Source organism: Ctenocephalides felis, unplaced genomic scaffold (assembly GCF_003426905.1).
Source record: "Ctenocephalides felis isolate EL2017-DRISC unplaced genomic scaffold, ASM342690v1 CF-g0.4_SCAFFOLD_01886, whole genome shotgun sequence".
Classification (NCBI taxonomy): domain Eukaryota; kingdom Metazoa; phylum Arthropoda; class Insecta; order Siphonaptera; family Pulicidae; genus Ctenocephalides; species Ctenocephalides felis.
The window spans coordinates 95638041-95654034 of NW_020538040.1; the positions used below are offsets into that span (position 1 = coordinate 95638041).

Here is a 15994-nt window from a genome sequence, read left to right on the forward strand (position 1 = left end):
AGAATCGGAAAGACGGAAAAAGCTTGATGATCAAACAATTGATTGTTTATGTTTCTTAAGAGCATATTTTATTAAGCAAAACATTAGCCATGAATTATAATTCATTCTTTTCTTAAATATATTAATAAATAATTAATTCTTATTATAAATGTAGAATGTAAAATGTAACATAGAAAAATATATATTTTTTACTGACACGTTTTTTTGTTTCTATCTACTTCTACTCCTTATGTAATAAATAAATAATATGTACTCATTTCAGCACAATATTTGTTAGATTTCATATATTATTTGTTAATATGTCAATATAACAACTGAAGTAAGTAAAAATATAACTATTTAATTTTTCATCGACAATACCGGTATTAAAACCGGGATCCCGGAATTTCATTTTTCAAATATCGAATACCGGTATTCAGATTTTTGTACGGTATTGGAAGCCCTAATGCCAATTTGCTCCAAACCGTTTACAAAAAAGTAGATTCAACACTATCTCCTCATAAATAATATTTCAATTCCAGTATACCCGTGGAGGGCTTGCATTCAAACCAATATATAAACATATAAGGCAAAAAGTATGATTTTCTTAGGTAGAATGTATTCAAATATCGTGTCGCATCTCGAACACATCTCGCCCGCGTCTGTTTGTATGCCTATTCATAACTGTTCGCGGAAAAACATTTGCGGGAGAAAAGCAATGTATAACAAAACGCCTCGTATAGACAACTGTCCCAAGCTCCGAACGAAAAACTTATATTCCGCGTTCAATATTTTATGGCGGAATCGCAGTACGGGATGCCCGAATGAGAATATCTTATTGCAAGTCTTTTTTGTTATAAAACTAATATTGCTGAATAGCAAACTGTATAATATTAGCAGCGCTTTGAGGAATACAAAATGCGTATACCAGATTTAAAATGAGAAAGTTGTTACTTGAAAAACAGATATTTGTTAATTTGATTGTTACGGTCGACAGAAATAGGACCTGTGCCTTATGATTAAATGTACAGAGATATTAGTTTATTATCAGTCTAAATTCTAAATAAATGTTTGTTTAAAGTTCTTGAATTTAAATACAAATTGATATGTGCAATAAATTCACTATCAATTTTTCGCGATTTTGAAGATGCAACAATGACGGATTATAATAATGTATAATTTGTATAATAATATTATGCATATAATGTTTTAAATTTTAAACGCATAATGTAGGGCGGAGCACAAAAGTCTATCATAATCATAATCGATTATATCACGACAATACAAGAAATAACGCTTATCAAACAATGAACTATCAGCGTATGTTCAATTAAACTTTCTACTAATTTATCTCTGTTTTGTTGCTGTTTTTCAAAAAAATATCATCTGGATAAAATATCTTTTTATTTCATAGGCGGGGTAAAATAACACAACCAGGAGAAATAGAACCACTACTTACTAATAAATACCATCATTCAATCAAAGCAAAATATAAATTTGATAAGTCATATTCATTTTTCACAGAGATAACACAGTATATAACCTTGATCTGCTATTTTATCAAAACAAATCATCATAAAAGTTGGAATAAATTTTTATTTAACTAATTTCTTGTAAAATTGCCGATTAATCTAATTTACTTTTCTATTTACTATTTTTTAATATTTACACCTTTGCCATAATAAAGGCTCAGATTAATAGAGACGTTTTATCCCCACATGTAAGCTTTTACAGAGGTTATATTAAAAACACTGTTGAATCTACCGTAAAAATAGCAAAATATCTTATAAACATTTAAATGATGTGAACTTAAAATTATATTAAAATCTAAACTAACTAACTAACAACTAAAAAAAACTAACAACAAAAGAATATATATTGCTATATATTTTCAAACATTGCCGTTTATCTCCCGATAGCGACCTCGTAAGAATCAATGTGATAGCCGATTAACTTTCAAATATTGTTGTTAAAAAAAATTTAACTTTACTGCTTTTTGAGATATCTATGGTGGATCTTTATACCCACGGATCAGCTCTTCTAGCTAGCGAATTTGAAAAAAAATATTAAAAGTCGTACATGCTCTATGAATCACAATTGTCTAGTCTTATATAAATTCACTCACAATTGAATTTATATATAAAAGCAAATTTACTATAAATCTATAAAAATACTAATAAAACTATAAATATACAAAGAAATGTAAATATATAGAACAAATTACTTACGTTATAGAGAAGTAGAACGATTAGAATAAATCTCATGATCAAAGCATAATACTTTTTTATACTACAGACTTATTTCCTGTTGCTTGAAACATCAAAGAATTTTAAAATAGCACTTATATTTTATCGTCGGTTATTCAATTTAGTTATTACTTTTATTTCGCTCGTTGAATCTTTATAAAAGGTCAACGATTCTCGTCTTTACGTCTTCTTTGACACCTCGATCGAAAGGATCCGAATACTTTGTAATGGAAACGTAACAGAATACACAAAGCAACATACTTATTGTTTAAAAATATTAAACCATTGAAAATATCAAACAAGTTTTGTATGTCAAAGGTGAAACACCGACGTACTACAAAGCAATAAAGCGAACCGCTTTATATAGACGAATGACATAACCAATTCGATATTCTATAATAATAACTCGAACGATAAAATATCAGGTTCAAGTACCTTATATTATTTTAATAAAAGCTTATACGTAGATTGAAATTGCGTTTTGAAGAACAAATGAAATATTTTATAAAAGTTTTATTAAATTGAAACTTTGCATATAGTTTACATCGATGGGTATCTAAAGAAATGGATGTTCCATGGCGTAATGTTAAGCGCGCTGCCTTGTTCTGAGAAACTTAAATTTATACACAATTTTAAAAATATTCTGAAGCAAATACATCCTAATTTAATAATAAAAGCTGTAAGTACGCATTTAAAGCGCTATCAAATAAATAAATATGTGTGTGTGTGCGGATACAATTTTTTTCGACGATTTCGAGAATACGATTTTACCGATTTGAATGATTCAAAAAACAATCGATTCCTATTGATAAGAAGACGATTTTGGTCAAGGCAGTTTCAGCCGTTTCAAAGATTCCGAACAAAAAATGGCAAAAATTGTAATTCAGTTCTTAACGAACTGAGCGTTCAATTGCAATAATTCAAAAAAAATTACTTGTATAGACAAAATAAAGAACTGATTAAATTTTTGGAAAGACAGGACTAACAGTTTCGGAGATCGGGTGCAAAAAAGCCATTTGATGGTCAGAAATGATCATTAGACATATGCAAATCAAATAATCGAATATTTTATAAAGATTTTATTATTAAGTGAACATTTTGTTTACATTTTGATGGGTTTCGTACTAATGTTTTTTCAGTTAGACTTTTTCGATATTTCTTCTCTAAAAAAGCCACGCAGATAGATTGCTTTGAAAAAAGTTCAAAATTTTCAAAAAATTCTAATTATAAAAAAAAATCTATTTTTTGCAAATATTCCAAAATTTAAAAAAAATCTCATACTTTTCAAAGTTTCTAAAAAATTTTAAAGCAATACGGGAAGTTTCAGCAATTTGCCTTAAGACACCATCCCACTAGTTTTACAAATTGTTAAATACAAGCATTGGAACCTGTAATTTTGTAATCAGTCAAACTTGTAAACTGCGTAAATACTATATTCATGAAAGATAGGTAAATATTTAGAGCCAGAGTGAAAATTGTACTACCTATTTTTAACAGTTGTTATCTATGGTGCCTGAATAAGAATATCCCTATCGCCGAAAATTTGAATAAAATAATAGACTGTTAGATCAGAAGTTTAGAAAGCATTATTTTTAATTTAATTGTAAAGATGCATATAGCACTATTTACAAGTACTTTTTTTATTTTTAATATAACTAGCAACAACAAAAACATCGACACCATCAAAACTGTTATAGCATCGTATTTATAATCGATGTTTGTATTCACATCTCGAGAGACTTTCGTAGATGGGAATATCAGACCTATTCACATCCCTACTTGAAGCGGTCGAGAAAATTTAGCCAAGAACTTTACTCCAATTTCGATGAAACTTGTTCTCTGGGCTGTAACTATTGTTGACACAAAATACTCCTCGAGACACGATGCAAACGGTCGGCCCCGTCTTTGCGAACAATAGACGTCACCAACTGACAGGTCATGTACATGGCAACATACCGACGGGCAAAAAAGATATGATTTTACTACATTAGCAGTTTCTTATTGCAATGGGGTCACTGGGATAAACCTTCTCAAGAATAATATTTAATCATACGAACCGATATTTAATCATTCTCTATGATTACAATGAGCAATTATTAATACCGACGTCTGAGAAGCTTTTTACCTACTAAATTGTTTCAGGTGTAGTTGAAAATGTCAAATTGATGAATGGATGAAATTACTAATATACCATGTATACAATTGTATTGGTCGTTAATAATTATTTTTATTCACCATTAGAAAGATTTGATCTCATGTAATATTTAGTACCAGGCGTTGCAAAAACGACCATCAAAAGTATAATAAAAATAAATAATAATAATTATAATATAAATAATAAATCAGGTTAAGAATAATTTAATTATAAATAACGTTACTTGGAAAGGTTTTTATTTAAAATAGTAAGTCCTTATTTGATGCATTCGTGATTAAAAAAGATCAGAAGAAAATAAAATAAAAATAAAATCATAAAGTGAATAAAACTTGCTAATGATCTCATTGCTTACCCTTCTAAAAAAATTATTAACAATTGAAGTTTCTTTATATTATCCAGTATTAGCTCCATTAACAACATCCAATATCAATTCTTGATTTTAATTTTAGAAACGATTTTATTTAATTTTTTCTTCCAATAGATTATATTAGAAATTTATTTAACATTATAAATATGATGTAATAATTAATTGTTAAACTGAATGCCCAAAAATATATATAGTTTTATAAGCCCTTATGCAAAATATTTTAGCCGCCACGATATTTATAATATTAAATATTAATAAATCAAAATAAATAATTTTATTACTTTAAAGCATCTATCAGGGCATTTTTATCTTGTATAGCATTTATTTAAAACGCTTTTGAACATTTTTATGAAAGGATTCTTTGAACAACTCTATTAGTATAACAAAATTAATAGCCAACAATTTTTTACTTGTTACAAATGAATTTTTTCACACATATTTGTGAAAATTATCTATGCATTTTTGCTATAGGATAGGACAAGGCAAAAGATCGAATTCGACTTTGAGCAATTATAATGTGAAAACGAAACCAATTATATCGCAACAAATAACACATATCAAATGAACAACTATCTTATTATGTTCAGTAAAACTCCTAGGTAAATAATCATTGTAAAAATGTGTTTTTTCGCTATTTTCCAAATATTTGTCACCTGGTCGTTCTTACCCCATAGGCACGGTAAAATGGGACGGCCAGGGGGCAAATAGGTCTAATGTTTCATTAATACTTTCGAAGAAATTTTAAAATTTAATAGGTAAAATGGGACGGCCAGGGGGCAAACAGGTCTAATGTTTCATTAATAATTTTATCAATCCAAAATATAAGATTATAATAGATTATACTGTATATAACCTTGATCTGGTAATTTGTCAAAATATTCTTCAGTAGAGTTGGAAAAGCTATTTATTTAATTTACCTCTCTCACTGTTGCTTTTTTTAACTTAATTTACTTTTTTATTTACTGCAATTCATTCTTTACACCTTAGCCAGGGTAAACGTTCATACTTTTTACCCCATCCACATGTTAGCTTTTATAGAAGTTATATAATAAAGTGTTGATTCTAACTTGAAATTAATAATCTTATTATAATATTAACTTAAAAATCAATTAAATAACGTTTACTTAAAAATTATATTAATTTTTCGTCAACTAAACAACAGTGCTCACAACTAAAAGAACTAACAACAACAAACTTTTGTTATGGATTTTCAAATATTGCCGTTTAGCTCCTTATAGCGATAATATAAATGTTAACTCTTTCCACTCGAAATCCGCCGCTCCGGCGGAAAATTTCATATAAATCTCGCAATTCGCGAGTGGAAAGGGTTATTGATCATTTAACTCTAAGTAATTATAATAGATATAAAAATCCATGTCGTTATCATATAATAACATACACAAAATAAACAGTCCAAGCATATTAGTGTACAGTAAATATCCTATATATTCTTCAAAAGCTTTCGTCAATAGCACCGTTCGCACCATTTATGTTTTAAGCAAACGCGCATTAAAAAATCATACTTCCCTCTGTATGGATTTTCCGGCGGCAAAGCATATTGTTAATGTTTCCATTACAACGTCCCAGTGTGAAAAGTCAGTCGGCTCGTTTTCACTACAAATCAACGCGAACGAACGTGGAGCATCTGCCGAGCAATTTTTCAGCTTCATTTATTAACGTCCTCACGTATCGCATACCGCGGCCGCCGCCCGCGCGCACCGACGGCACCCGGACTCCGTCGTCCCCGGAGAATATCGATGAACGAGTATGACAGTTATGTCAATGGCTCCTTTACAAGCAATATTTTCATATCGAAAATGAAATCAATCATTATTACAATAGAAGTTAAGATAAAAGATGAGAAGCCATGGGTGATATTTTATTTTTGAATCATTTATGATAGGTGCCATAAAGTTTTTTTTTTGATCAGTATAAGGGCCGATTAGGGAAAGAGCGAAGATTTTGATTGATGCATGTACATTTTTATTGGAGTTAAAGGTATATACAAGAATAAAAACATTATATGTGTAATTGAAAACTCTTTTTGTCGTAGATTATCTCAAAAGCGAGATTAAACTAGTGGTGTATGGCCACGTGCCTTAAGGCAAATTGCTGGAACTCTCCGTACCGTAATGAAATGATCGAGAAATATTGAATGACCTCATATAGATTTTTATAAATATTGTAACATTGTCTAATATTTATAAGAATTATATAAACTGAATTGCAAAGTTGAAATTATTTGTTTAAAGTATATTAGAACAGAATTAAAATTAAAATCTGAATTATTTTCGATATACAAAAACAATTTTTATCTTAAAAAAAAAATTAGGAACAAGAAATTTTTTTCCAATAGCAATTATTTTGTTGAAACAAGCAGAAAGTTCTTTGAATAATTCAAATCGGACGGTTAGTTCTCTCAAAAACAGCCATTTTTTGCACATTTAACTCTGTATCTTCGAAATGACTGGATCTGCCTTTGATAAAAACTAATCACCTTTTCTCCCAATTATTGTAAATTGAATCACACATCCATTTTTTCTGAGGTATGCCAAAATGTTCAGAAACCTTCAAAACCTCGAGAAATGCAAAAATTTTCATTTTCGATTTTCAGCCCATTACTATAACTACTCTACGGGAAGTTAATAATGCTTATCTCAAAGCCATGCTTATGTGATAAAGAATGTACTTAAATTGTTTAAAAAAATTAATTAATTTACAATCATTTCTTTCAATATCACATTTATATATATACGTCTTATTAATTTACACAATTGAGTAGCAGAAGTATATGTAACGTGGGTAACTAGTAACAGGCGCTTTTCCGTAGGATCCTAGAAAATATTAAAATATTTTTTTGTCTGGATTGGACATGTATACCGTCCTAAATAATACTGTCACAACTAATGTCCCGCAGGCCGACGCAATAAACAGAATTGGTAAATCCGTATTTGTGATATAAAATTCATTTATCATAAAATTTCGGTTCGAGTTATTATTATTGACTAGCTTCAAGTTTTATATACCTTATTTCGTTTAAAATTTATCAATCTTTCATGCGTAACATTTTTTGTGATTACTAAACTGTTCAAATAGTTATCTTGATTAATTTAAGAAGTTACATTTTGGGATAGTTGAAAGAAAACCTTGGAGCTAGTTGTAACTTACAAGAATTATATACAAAAGATGATTGGGTGGAATTCATAGTTTGTAAAATGTGGGCAAATGCAAATTGTGTTACAAGAGACACTGTATCATTTATTTGTATTATGATAATTACAGTTTACGTTGATTCATGATACAAAATTATGTTATAGAAAACATTATATTTTTCATCTGTATTATTTATAGTTTGCGTTGATTTATGAATAGAATTACTTAGAAACGAATCAATTTTCTTCTCAAGTAAGTAAGGAATAAATTATTGTCCGTTTTCCGTTACCACTTGCCTTGGTAGACGTTTTTTAAACTTGTAAGACTTTTTCTAAACAATTGTTAATTGTTAAATGATGAACAATACTTGAGGATAAATACTTAGTTTAGTAGAGAAATAGTTACAGCAACTGCCCATCTTTATTTTGCAAAAATATAATCAGATATATTAATTAAAAAACTATTTCAACCTGCAAGGTTTATCCAAGGTTCCGTATGAGTAAGAATATATTGGCCACAAAAGTTTTATTTAATAAGGCAGTGAATACAAATTTTACATACTGAGTATGAGTATTTGCTTCATATATATATATATATATATATATATATATATATATATATATATGTATATATATATATATATATAAGCCTAGGTGATGATGTTATGGTCTAATATATAATGTCATTTACTTGTTTAATAACTGTTAAATATTAATATTAATATTTATTTCATTTTGACTTGGGCTGCATTGTTCTACATATATTTACCCTTGCAGAAAAAACATCACGATCGTAAAAATTTAGTCTTTGCATAATATTTTGGTGGCATTCATTTATAGGAGAATTTTTATTCTTCTCTTTATTAAAAACCGTAAAAGGTTGATTTCAAAAAACTACTATTTTCAATTTATCCTACATAGATCGTATGATCTTATAAGCTGTGAATAAAAATAAAAATAAATATTAAGGCCAATGAAATTATAATTTTTCAGTTCTTCCATAAATAGTTTTCTGAGAAATAAAAATAAAATAATAGAATAATCTATTTATAGTTTTAACATTTATGATAAAACACAGCTACATAAAACTTGTTCAATTTTATTTAATTCCGAAGTCACTTGTTATAGCTTTAAATTCTATTCATAGAGAAATGCGTTTAAATTAAGTTCGTTTTGAGATTGATAAGAGCGCAGTACAATTACGAAGTTGAATTCATTTCTTATTGTTTCATGTTCCTCAAAGAGAACGATAGCAAATTATATTTAAATACTAATAAAATAGTTGCAGAGTTATAATTAGCATTACTCGTGCTTCAGTTAAATTCCTGTGGATTTCGTTTTGAAACTTTAAATTAATATTTCGAGAGAGTTCTATTTCATATTATTAAATGTAATCTAAAATTAAGGAAATAAATAAATCAGTAAAGTGTTGTCAATATACATTCACTTAGATTTCTGAGCAAATATCGATTTTCTTTTTATTGTCCGACTGTCTGCGACGTTTCGTAGTATCTTGAGGCACAACAAATTTGAAATATTATTTTAAGTAAAATGTAATGAGATAATAAACTAAAATAAGTCGTCATAGAGTAAAAAAATAGATAAATTAAAAAAGAAGATAAATTAATTTTACTCTATTTATTGAAATTTAAGAAAATAATGAGCAATATCATTTAAATTTCTCTCAATAAATATGTGAAAACTAAAATTATAATAAAATAATTTTTGAAGTACACCTACAATTGGTAAAAACAAGCTATTCGCACTTATAGGACTTCCCAATCATATTGGTAAAGATATAGAATAAATAGAGGTTGAAAAGATCCGCGGGTGAAAAGGTCCACCACCGATATCTGAGAAGCAAGTAAAATTATGATTTTTTAAACAACAATATTTGAAAGTATAGGAAAAATGATGTATAATCAGCCATCGCCTTAAATCAAGCAACGTCGCTATTAGGTGATAAACGGCGATGATTGAAAATCCATAACAAAAGTATTTTCTTTTGTTAGTAGTTTTTTTTGGTCGTAAGCATTGTTTTGTTCACGAGACCTTGATATAATTTTTAAATATACGTAATTAATATTATTAATATATTACACGTCGGGTGGGGTAAAAGGAACCAACTAAACATTTACCCCGGCAATAAAAAATAGTAAATAAAAAAGTAAACTAAGTTAAAAAAAGCAATTTTACAAAATAGAAGTTATTATTTCAACTCTGCTGATAAATATTCCTGACAAAATACCAGATCAAGGTTATATACAGTGTTATTTCTGTGAAAAATGCACAAATAAAATTTATATTTTACCCCATAACTTTAACGTTTTAACCCCATAAATGTAAGTAATAAGAGCATGAAAAGCGAATAGATTTTATTTACATATAAAAAATTATATCATAAAAAAAATTATATTTTAAAAACTAAATATATGTTTTAAGTAAAATAATTTATTCACACTTGCTTGTATAGGTCGTTATATTTTTTTATTAGGAATAAGTAACAGTTCTATGGCAAAACTGAGCACATAAAAGTTACTTCATTATGTGATAAGAGAAATTTTATATTTTAATAAATAGGTATTAGTACAAAATCAATTGATCCGCACTTTTGCTTAATTTTACTTCGTTCGTACAGAACTAGGGTGCTTTCTGGTCTTTTCCTCTATATGCTGATTATGAAGCGTATTCGCAATATAATATTCGAATACTCTATCATAATTATCCATCATATTTTGAATGCCTTTGGAGTAAAGCATCCGTGCATGTGTCATCAGATATCCTTTCATATAGCACGACAGCACGTACTTATCATCCTTCATGAACATCACTGGCGCAAAATATTGAGTTTCGCTCTTGCATATTTCCCTTTCGATTTGCATGTATCTGTTGCAAATGTATCATATATGTCATCGGACTATGAGAACTTTTGCTCTTTTTGGTCATTAACTCCAAGTCAAATGGCAAAGGTCGATTTCAGGCACGATGTATAAATGAATACAGTGTTATTTTAATAAATGGAAATATGAAAGGTTGAGCGAAAATCGTACAATCGTATTAAATTTTATTGTATACATATTATTCTGACTTTTGTTACATATATTTATAATTTAGCATAATATTTGTTCAGCTCTATGAATATCGATTGTTTCTATAATGTTATATTAACCCTTTTGCTATTGCGGAGTTTTCCATAAGAGTGATATTGCTGTACTACCCAACAGACCGCCTAAGTGTTTGTTACACAAAATATTTTGAAATTATCCAACCATCAATAAAAATATATTTAAAATTTAAAAACTACGCGTCTGAAAAACTAAGAACCACAACAAGAAATTAGAATTTTTAATAACTTAACCAAGGGTGATAAATATTGGAACAAAAGTCGACACGCTGGATGTCGCCCATAGGTGACGCTCGTACCAAAAATGCTAAAAATCAGAAAATCATTTGTAATTTTTTTTAATAATTTCAAACCTTATAGGACATCTTTTATCTGTCATTTTATAGAAAATTATAATATTATTTCAGGTAACTTTCTAATTTTTGTGGGTATCCATCATCACTACTTTAAACCAGCAACATTAATATTGAAGAAACTTACACACCATCAAATAATAAACTATTATAGATTCATTAAAAAATCTTAATAATGTCCTATTTTTATTGTAGAAGTTAAAGTATTTCTTCAACCAAATATACGATAATGTATTCGTATCCTTTGCATACACAAGGCATAAATTGTGCAAAATATCTCAACAGTATCTTTATTATTTGATAATTATTGTATCCACATAATTTTTTTATGAATAATTTTAGCGTGAATGTTTCTTTCTTAATATCTGTCTTACTATTTGAATGTAAAATTATTAAAATATGCATTCATTTTGAATCTAATTGAAAATCATTTACCTGACTTCTTGTATTTAGTTATTAAATAATATTATTCAAATTATTGATTAAAAAAAAAACATCTCATCGTATTATAAAGACAATACGAAGCCCATAAATATTTATAAGAAGAATCGAAGTTCCTAACACTAACTTCTCACTCGGCAAAGTATTAAATCGAAAAAAGCGAAACATCCAAATCAGAATTCCATAATATTTTTCTTTTTCACATCCAGTTTATTCTAAACAAAAATATAGTAAGAAGACCTGGAATTAGTTGTGCCACTTTTTTGATCAGCAATAATTTTGTTAATTTACCTGGGAGATAAGTAAATAAAATAGTAATTTAAGCATCTGTCTACGAAATACTGTCCTTAAATACGATGGATAAGTCATAAAATCAATTTATACAAGAAAAGGGCGAGTGTCATAACAAATTTTAAACCAGGCTTATGAATATAATATAATAATATATAACAAAACATAATTTTGTAATCAAGAAATCTTTGTGAAATTTTTTGTTTTCATTTATTGATTTTTCTTTTCCTTTTATCTTTCGTATTTTGTCTTTTAGTTAAGTTACATTTCTCTTCATCTGTTTAAATTCCACCCATATACATGTCACATATAACCAAACTAATTACTGCCAATTAATTACTAATGTTCAACTTACAGCAAAATAACAAATAAAGTGATCTATGTGTATATACATATAACAGTTATTATTAAAAAAAATCCAACAAACTTACTTTTGGTTCTTAAAAAGCAATTCGGTAATAATGGGAAACTTGTTCGGAAAAACATACTTCACTTTTTTCCTTCTGGACTCTATCTCAAAATCAGAATAGTTTAGCTGTTATGACGATTGTCACTATTGTAACCTGACACAACCGTACCCAATCTCCCCTATATCTTATAAAATTAAGCATTGTACATAAAACCACTTTCCGAACTTAAAAAGTTTGAACGCAAAAGCATTTCAGTGGTGTATTTAGAATCATTTATAATTTTGAAAGCTAATGTAAAATATTGAATTAAGTTCAAAATAATAACGTCAATCAATTTTTTCGTTTACAGGACGGGGGGCGGCAGTATGTACGGCGACGTCAACATTTCTGCCATCTTGGATAACTTCAGCGTCAGCTACGACAAAAGAGTAAGACCGAATTATGGAGGTGAGTTTCAGAGAAAAAATGGGTTTAAATATTTACTTATAAAAAAACTATTAATTTACTAACCCTACTAAAGTTGACAAAATTCCAAACACTACCCAGGAAATGAAAAATGGATGCGTTGCGAGTTGCATTGCGTTGATTGGACAAAGAAAATAATAAAACAATTTTTATATAATGATTCCTGTGATAATTTTACACGACATACAAAATACCAAATATTAGTATATTCGGTTTCTAGTAAGAGTTCTGATTGCTGTAGAACAATATAAAAAAAAATCGGTTTCTTCATATACGTAGAAGCCTATTGATTGATATTTAGGTTTGATGCATGTCGCGGACTCATAAGGAACAGATTGCAAAATAGAAAATTGTACGAATGTAAAACCTGTTAGTTTTGATAATTCCTGATGTTCGATGAAAGTTTACTTTATTAACATCAAATATAAGTACTAGTTCAATATAATTTATAACATTAAATATAATATAAGTACTAGTATAATTACCAAAGTTTTGCAAAATCATGGTAACTATAATTTTATAATAAAAACTAACAAAAATAACATCCGCAATATTTTGATAAAACACTAATCCGTCCTTCCTCAGAACAAACTGTCTTATAAGAATTGTTAGTAGATTTTTTGTTTGTGAAAGAATAGTGATTGTTATTAAATTAATTGTTCTAAAATTAGTTCCTCCTTCTGTGTCTTTTATTATTCGTATATGTAAGTATATCAAAATCTCTTAAATAATTCAATTATCTTACAGCTTCTTAAGTTATTTGCACGCTACCCATTGTATTCTAATAAGGCTATGTATATTTTCTTACGAAATTACTAATTTAGCCTTTTCTCAAACTAAAGTTGCACCGTCGCGAAAGTTTAACGAAGCGATTTTCTAATTTAAATTACAACGTCGCTTGCTCTAATTTTATGCTAATTAGCTCATAGTTAAAGATTTAACCTACATCTTATTCGGAAATACTTAAACCAAACTAAGAATTCAATTTAACAGTGCGCTCTGTTTCCAATTTAAATTGATTTGATATAATTACAGAAACTTTGCATATACTGCAAACTGCATATTGAGCAAAATTATATATACAATAGCGATCGTATCGTAATATATATATATATATATATATATATATATATATATATTGGTTTCAACTAAAGTCATTTGATTTGATTTAGAGACAAAAATGCATTACTTAATCATTATAAAATATTATAAAGGAATGTTCAAAAACAATATTAACGAGCTACACGCATAGTCTTATCAATTTAAATAGAAAATATAGAAGTTTTAAACGATAGCTAAAATCAATAAGTAGGATATTTTTTTAACAATCGCTCTCTTTGTTTATTTAAGGGATGTGTTCTAGTATAGAGGCATGAATTTTAGGTCAATTTTAATTGTTCTAAATAAATTTATGATTAAAACACATAATATGTGTCAAAAACGACGGGCCTGCACAGTTTTGTTAATTGCGTTGGCCTGCGGGACAGTAGCTATTTCATTATTATTCAGGGCGGTTTGCATATACAATCGATAAAAAAAATATTTTAATATAGTTTGAGATCCTATTAAAAAACGTATGTTACTAGTTACCCCTGTCAGTTTAGCTCCTATATATATATATATATATATATATATATATATATATATATGATTTAGTAGTTAATTTTGATGTTGAAATATATGAGTGAGTTCTTGAGGGCGATACATCAAACAAAGAAAAGCCAAAGATTTATAAAATAATCTTTATTTCTGAAATAAAGATTATTTTATAAATCTTTGGCTTTTCTTTGTTTGATGTATCGCCCTCAAGAACACACTCATATATATATATATATATATATATATATATATATATATATGCATCTCCTAAAGTTTTCTTAGCCATGTTAATTATTCAAATCCCTTACAATGGTACACCGCGTTGAATGCGCTATTTTATTTTCATGTAATTAAAAATTCCGTTCTCTTTATTACGACTCGTTTTTCTTCAACTTAAAATGCTGTGCATAAAATAATATTTTTTTTAAATATCCTTGGTTTCAGAATAATATTCGTACTATAGCGGCTGGATATTTTTTCTTTGTTCCCGCTCAGAAAACCATGCAACTCGCATCGCTGTCCATGTTGAATTTTACATATAATGGAGTTTTATAAACGTGACACTAAAATATATTTCAATTAACCTGGATATGTTGTTATTATCTGCGCATCTGGATTATGTAAATACAATGTATGTTAAACGAATATAAGAAAAACTCGATCGGAGTCTTACAACCTAATAGCAAAATAGTGACAGACTACTAGATGGAGCGCCAGCGACCGTTAGACCTGCGTCATTTATAAGGATTATTTTTTATAGTGAGTGATAACTTTTGTGTTCGGTGAGGGTGCTTGTGGCAGATATCAAATGAAAAATAATGCCAGAGATAAAACATTCCATACGCGGTTTATAGTATATGTGTAACAGTGAGTAAAATATATTTCAATATGAATGCGGGTAAACGCTTGAGATAGTCGCCAGTTTATTTTCACTTAATATATAAGTATATATATATAAATATATATATATATATATATATATAATTTTTAATTATTTTATTGAATATTTGAACAAAATTTTTACTTTTTTACACATTAACAGCCTAAGTTTCTGAAATATGTTCTCTTCACGTCACTACATTCATAGTCGATGTAATTATAAAGTGAAATGTATTTTATATAGACTTCAAAAATAAAACATCGATTTTATTCATTTAACAATGAAAATATACATAAATTTTATATCTTGGAAAGCAAATTTAGTAAAAAATTAAAAGAATAACATTCCAAGAAGTAACATTAGAGCGTGAAGAACTTAAACAAAAAATATGTCATCGCAAATCATAATCAAATACTTAGGGGCCGATTCTGCCGTAAGATAGACCAATGTTATAGCAATGTTTTGCCATATAAGAGGCCGTTCAAGTATTACGTAAGCACTATAAGGGGGCGGGGGAATTATTGATTTGCTT

At 28.1% G+C, this 15994-nt stretch overlaps 1 protein-coding gene across 2 annotated transcripts in view; it reads left to right on the plus strand.

Annotated features, from left to right (window-relative positions):
* Positions 1 to 15994, plus strand: part of LOC113378428 (gamma-aminobutyric acid receptor subunit beta) — a 168176-nt gene that overhangs the window by 113970 nt on the left and 38212 nt on the right. The window contains exon 2 of one of the 2 annotated variants that reach the window (XM_026618958.1): positions 12868 to 12965. In XM_026618958.1, coding sequence (XP_026474743.1) covers positions 12868 to 12965 — 98 coding nt within the window. Of the gene's footprint in view, positions 1 to 12867; positions 12966 to 15994 lie in introns of those variants that run through there. The other variant, XM_026618959.1, reaches the window with a different exon arrangement.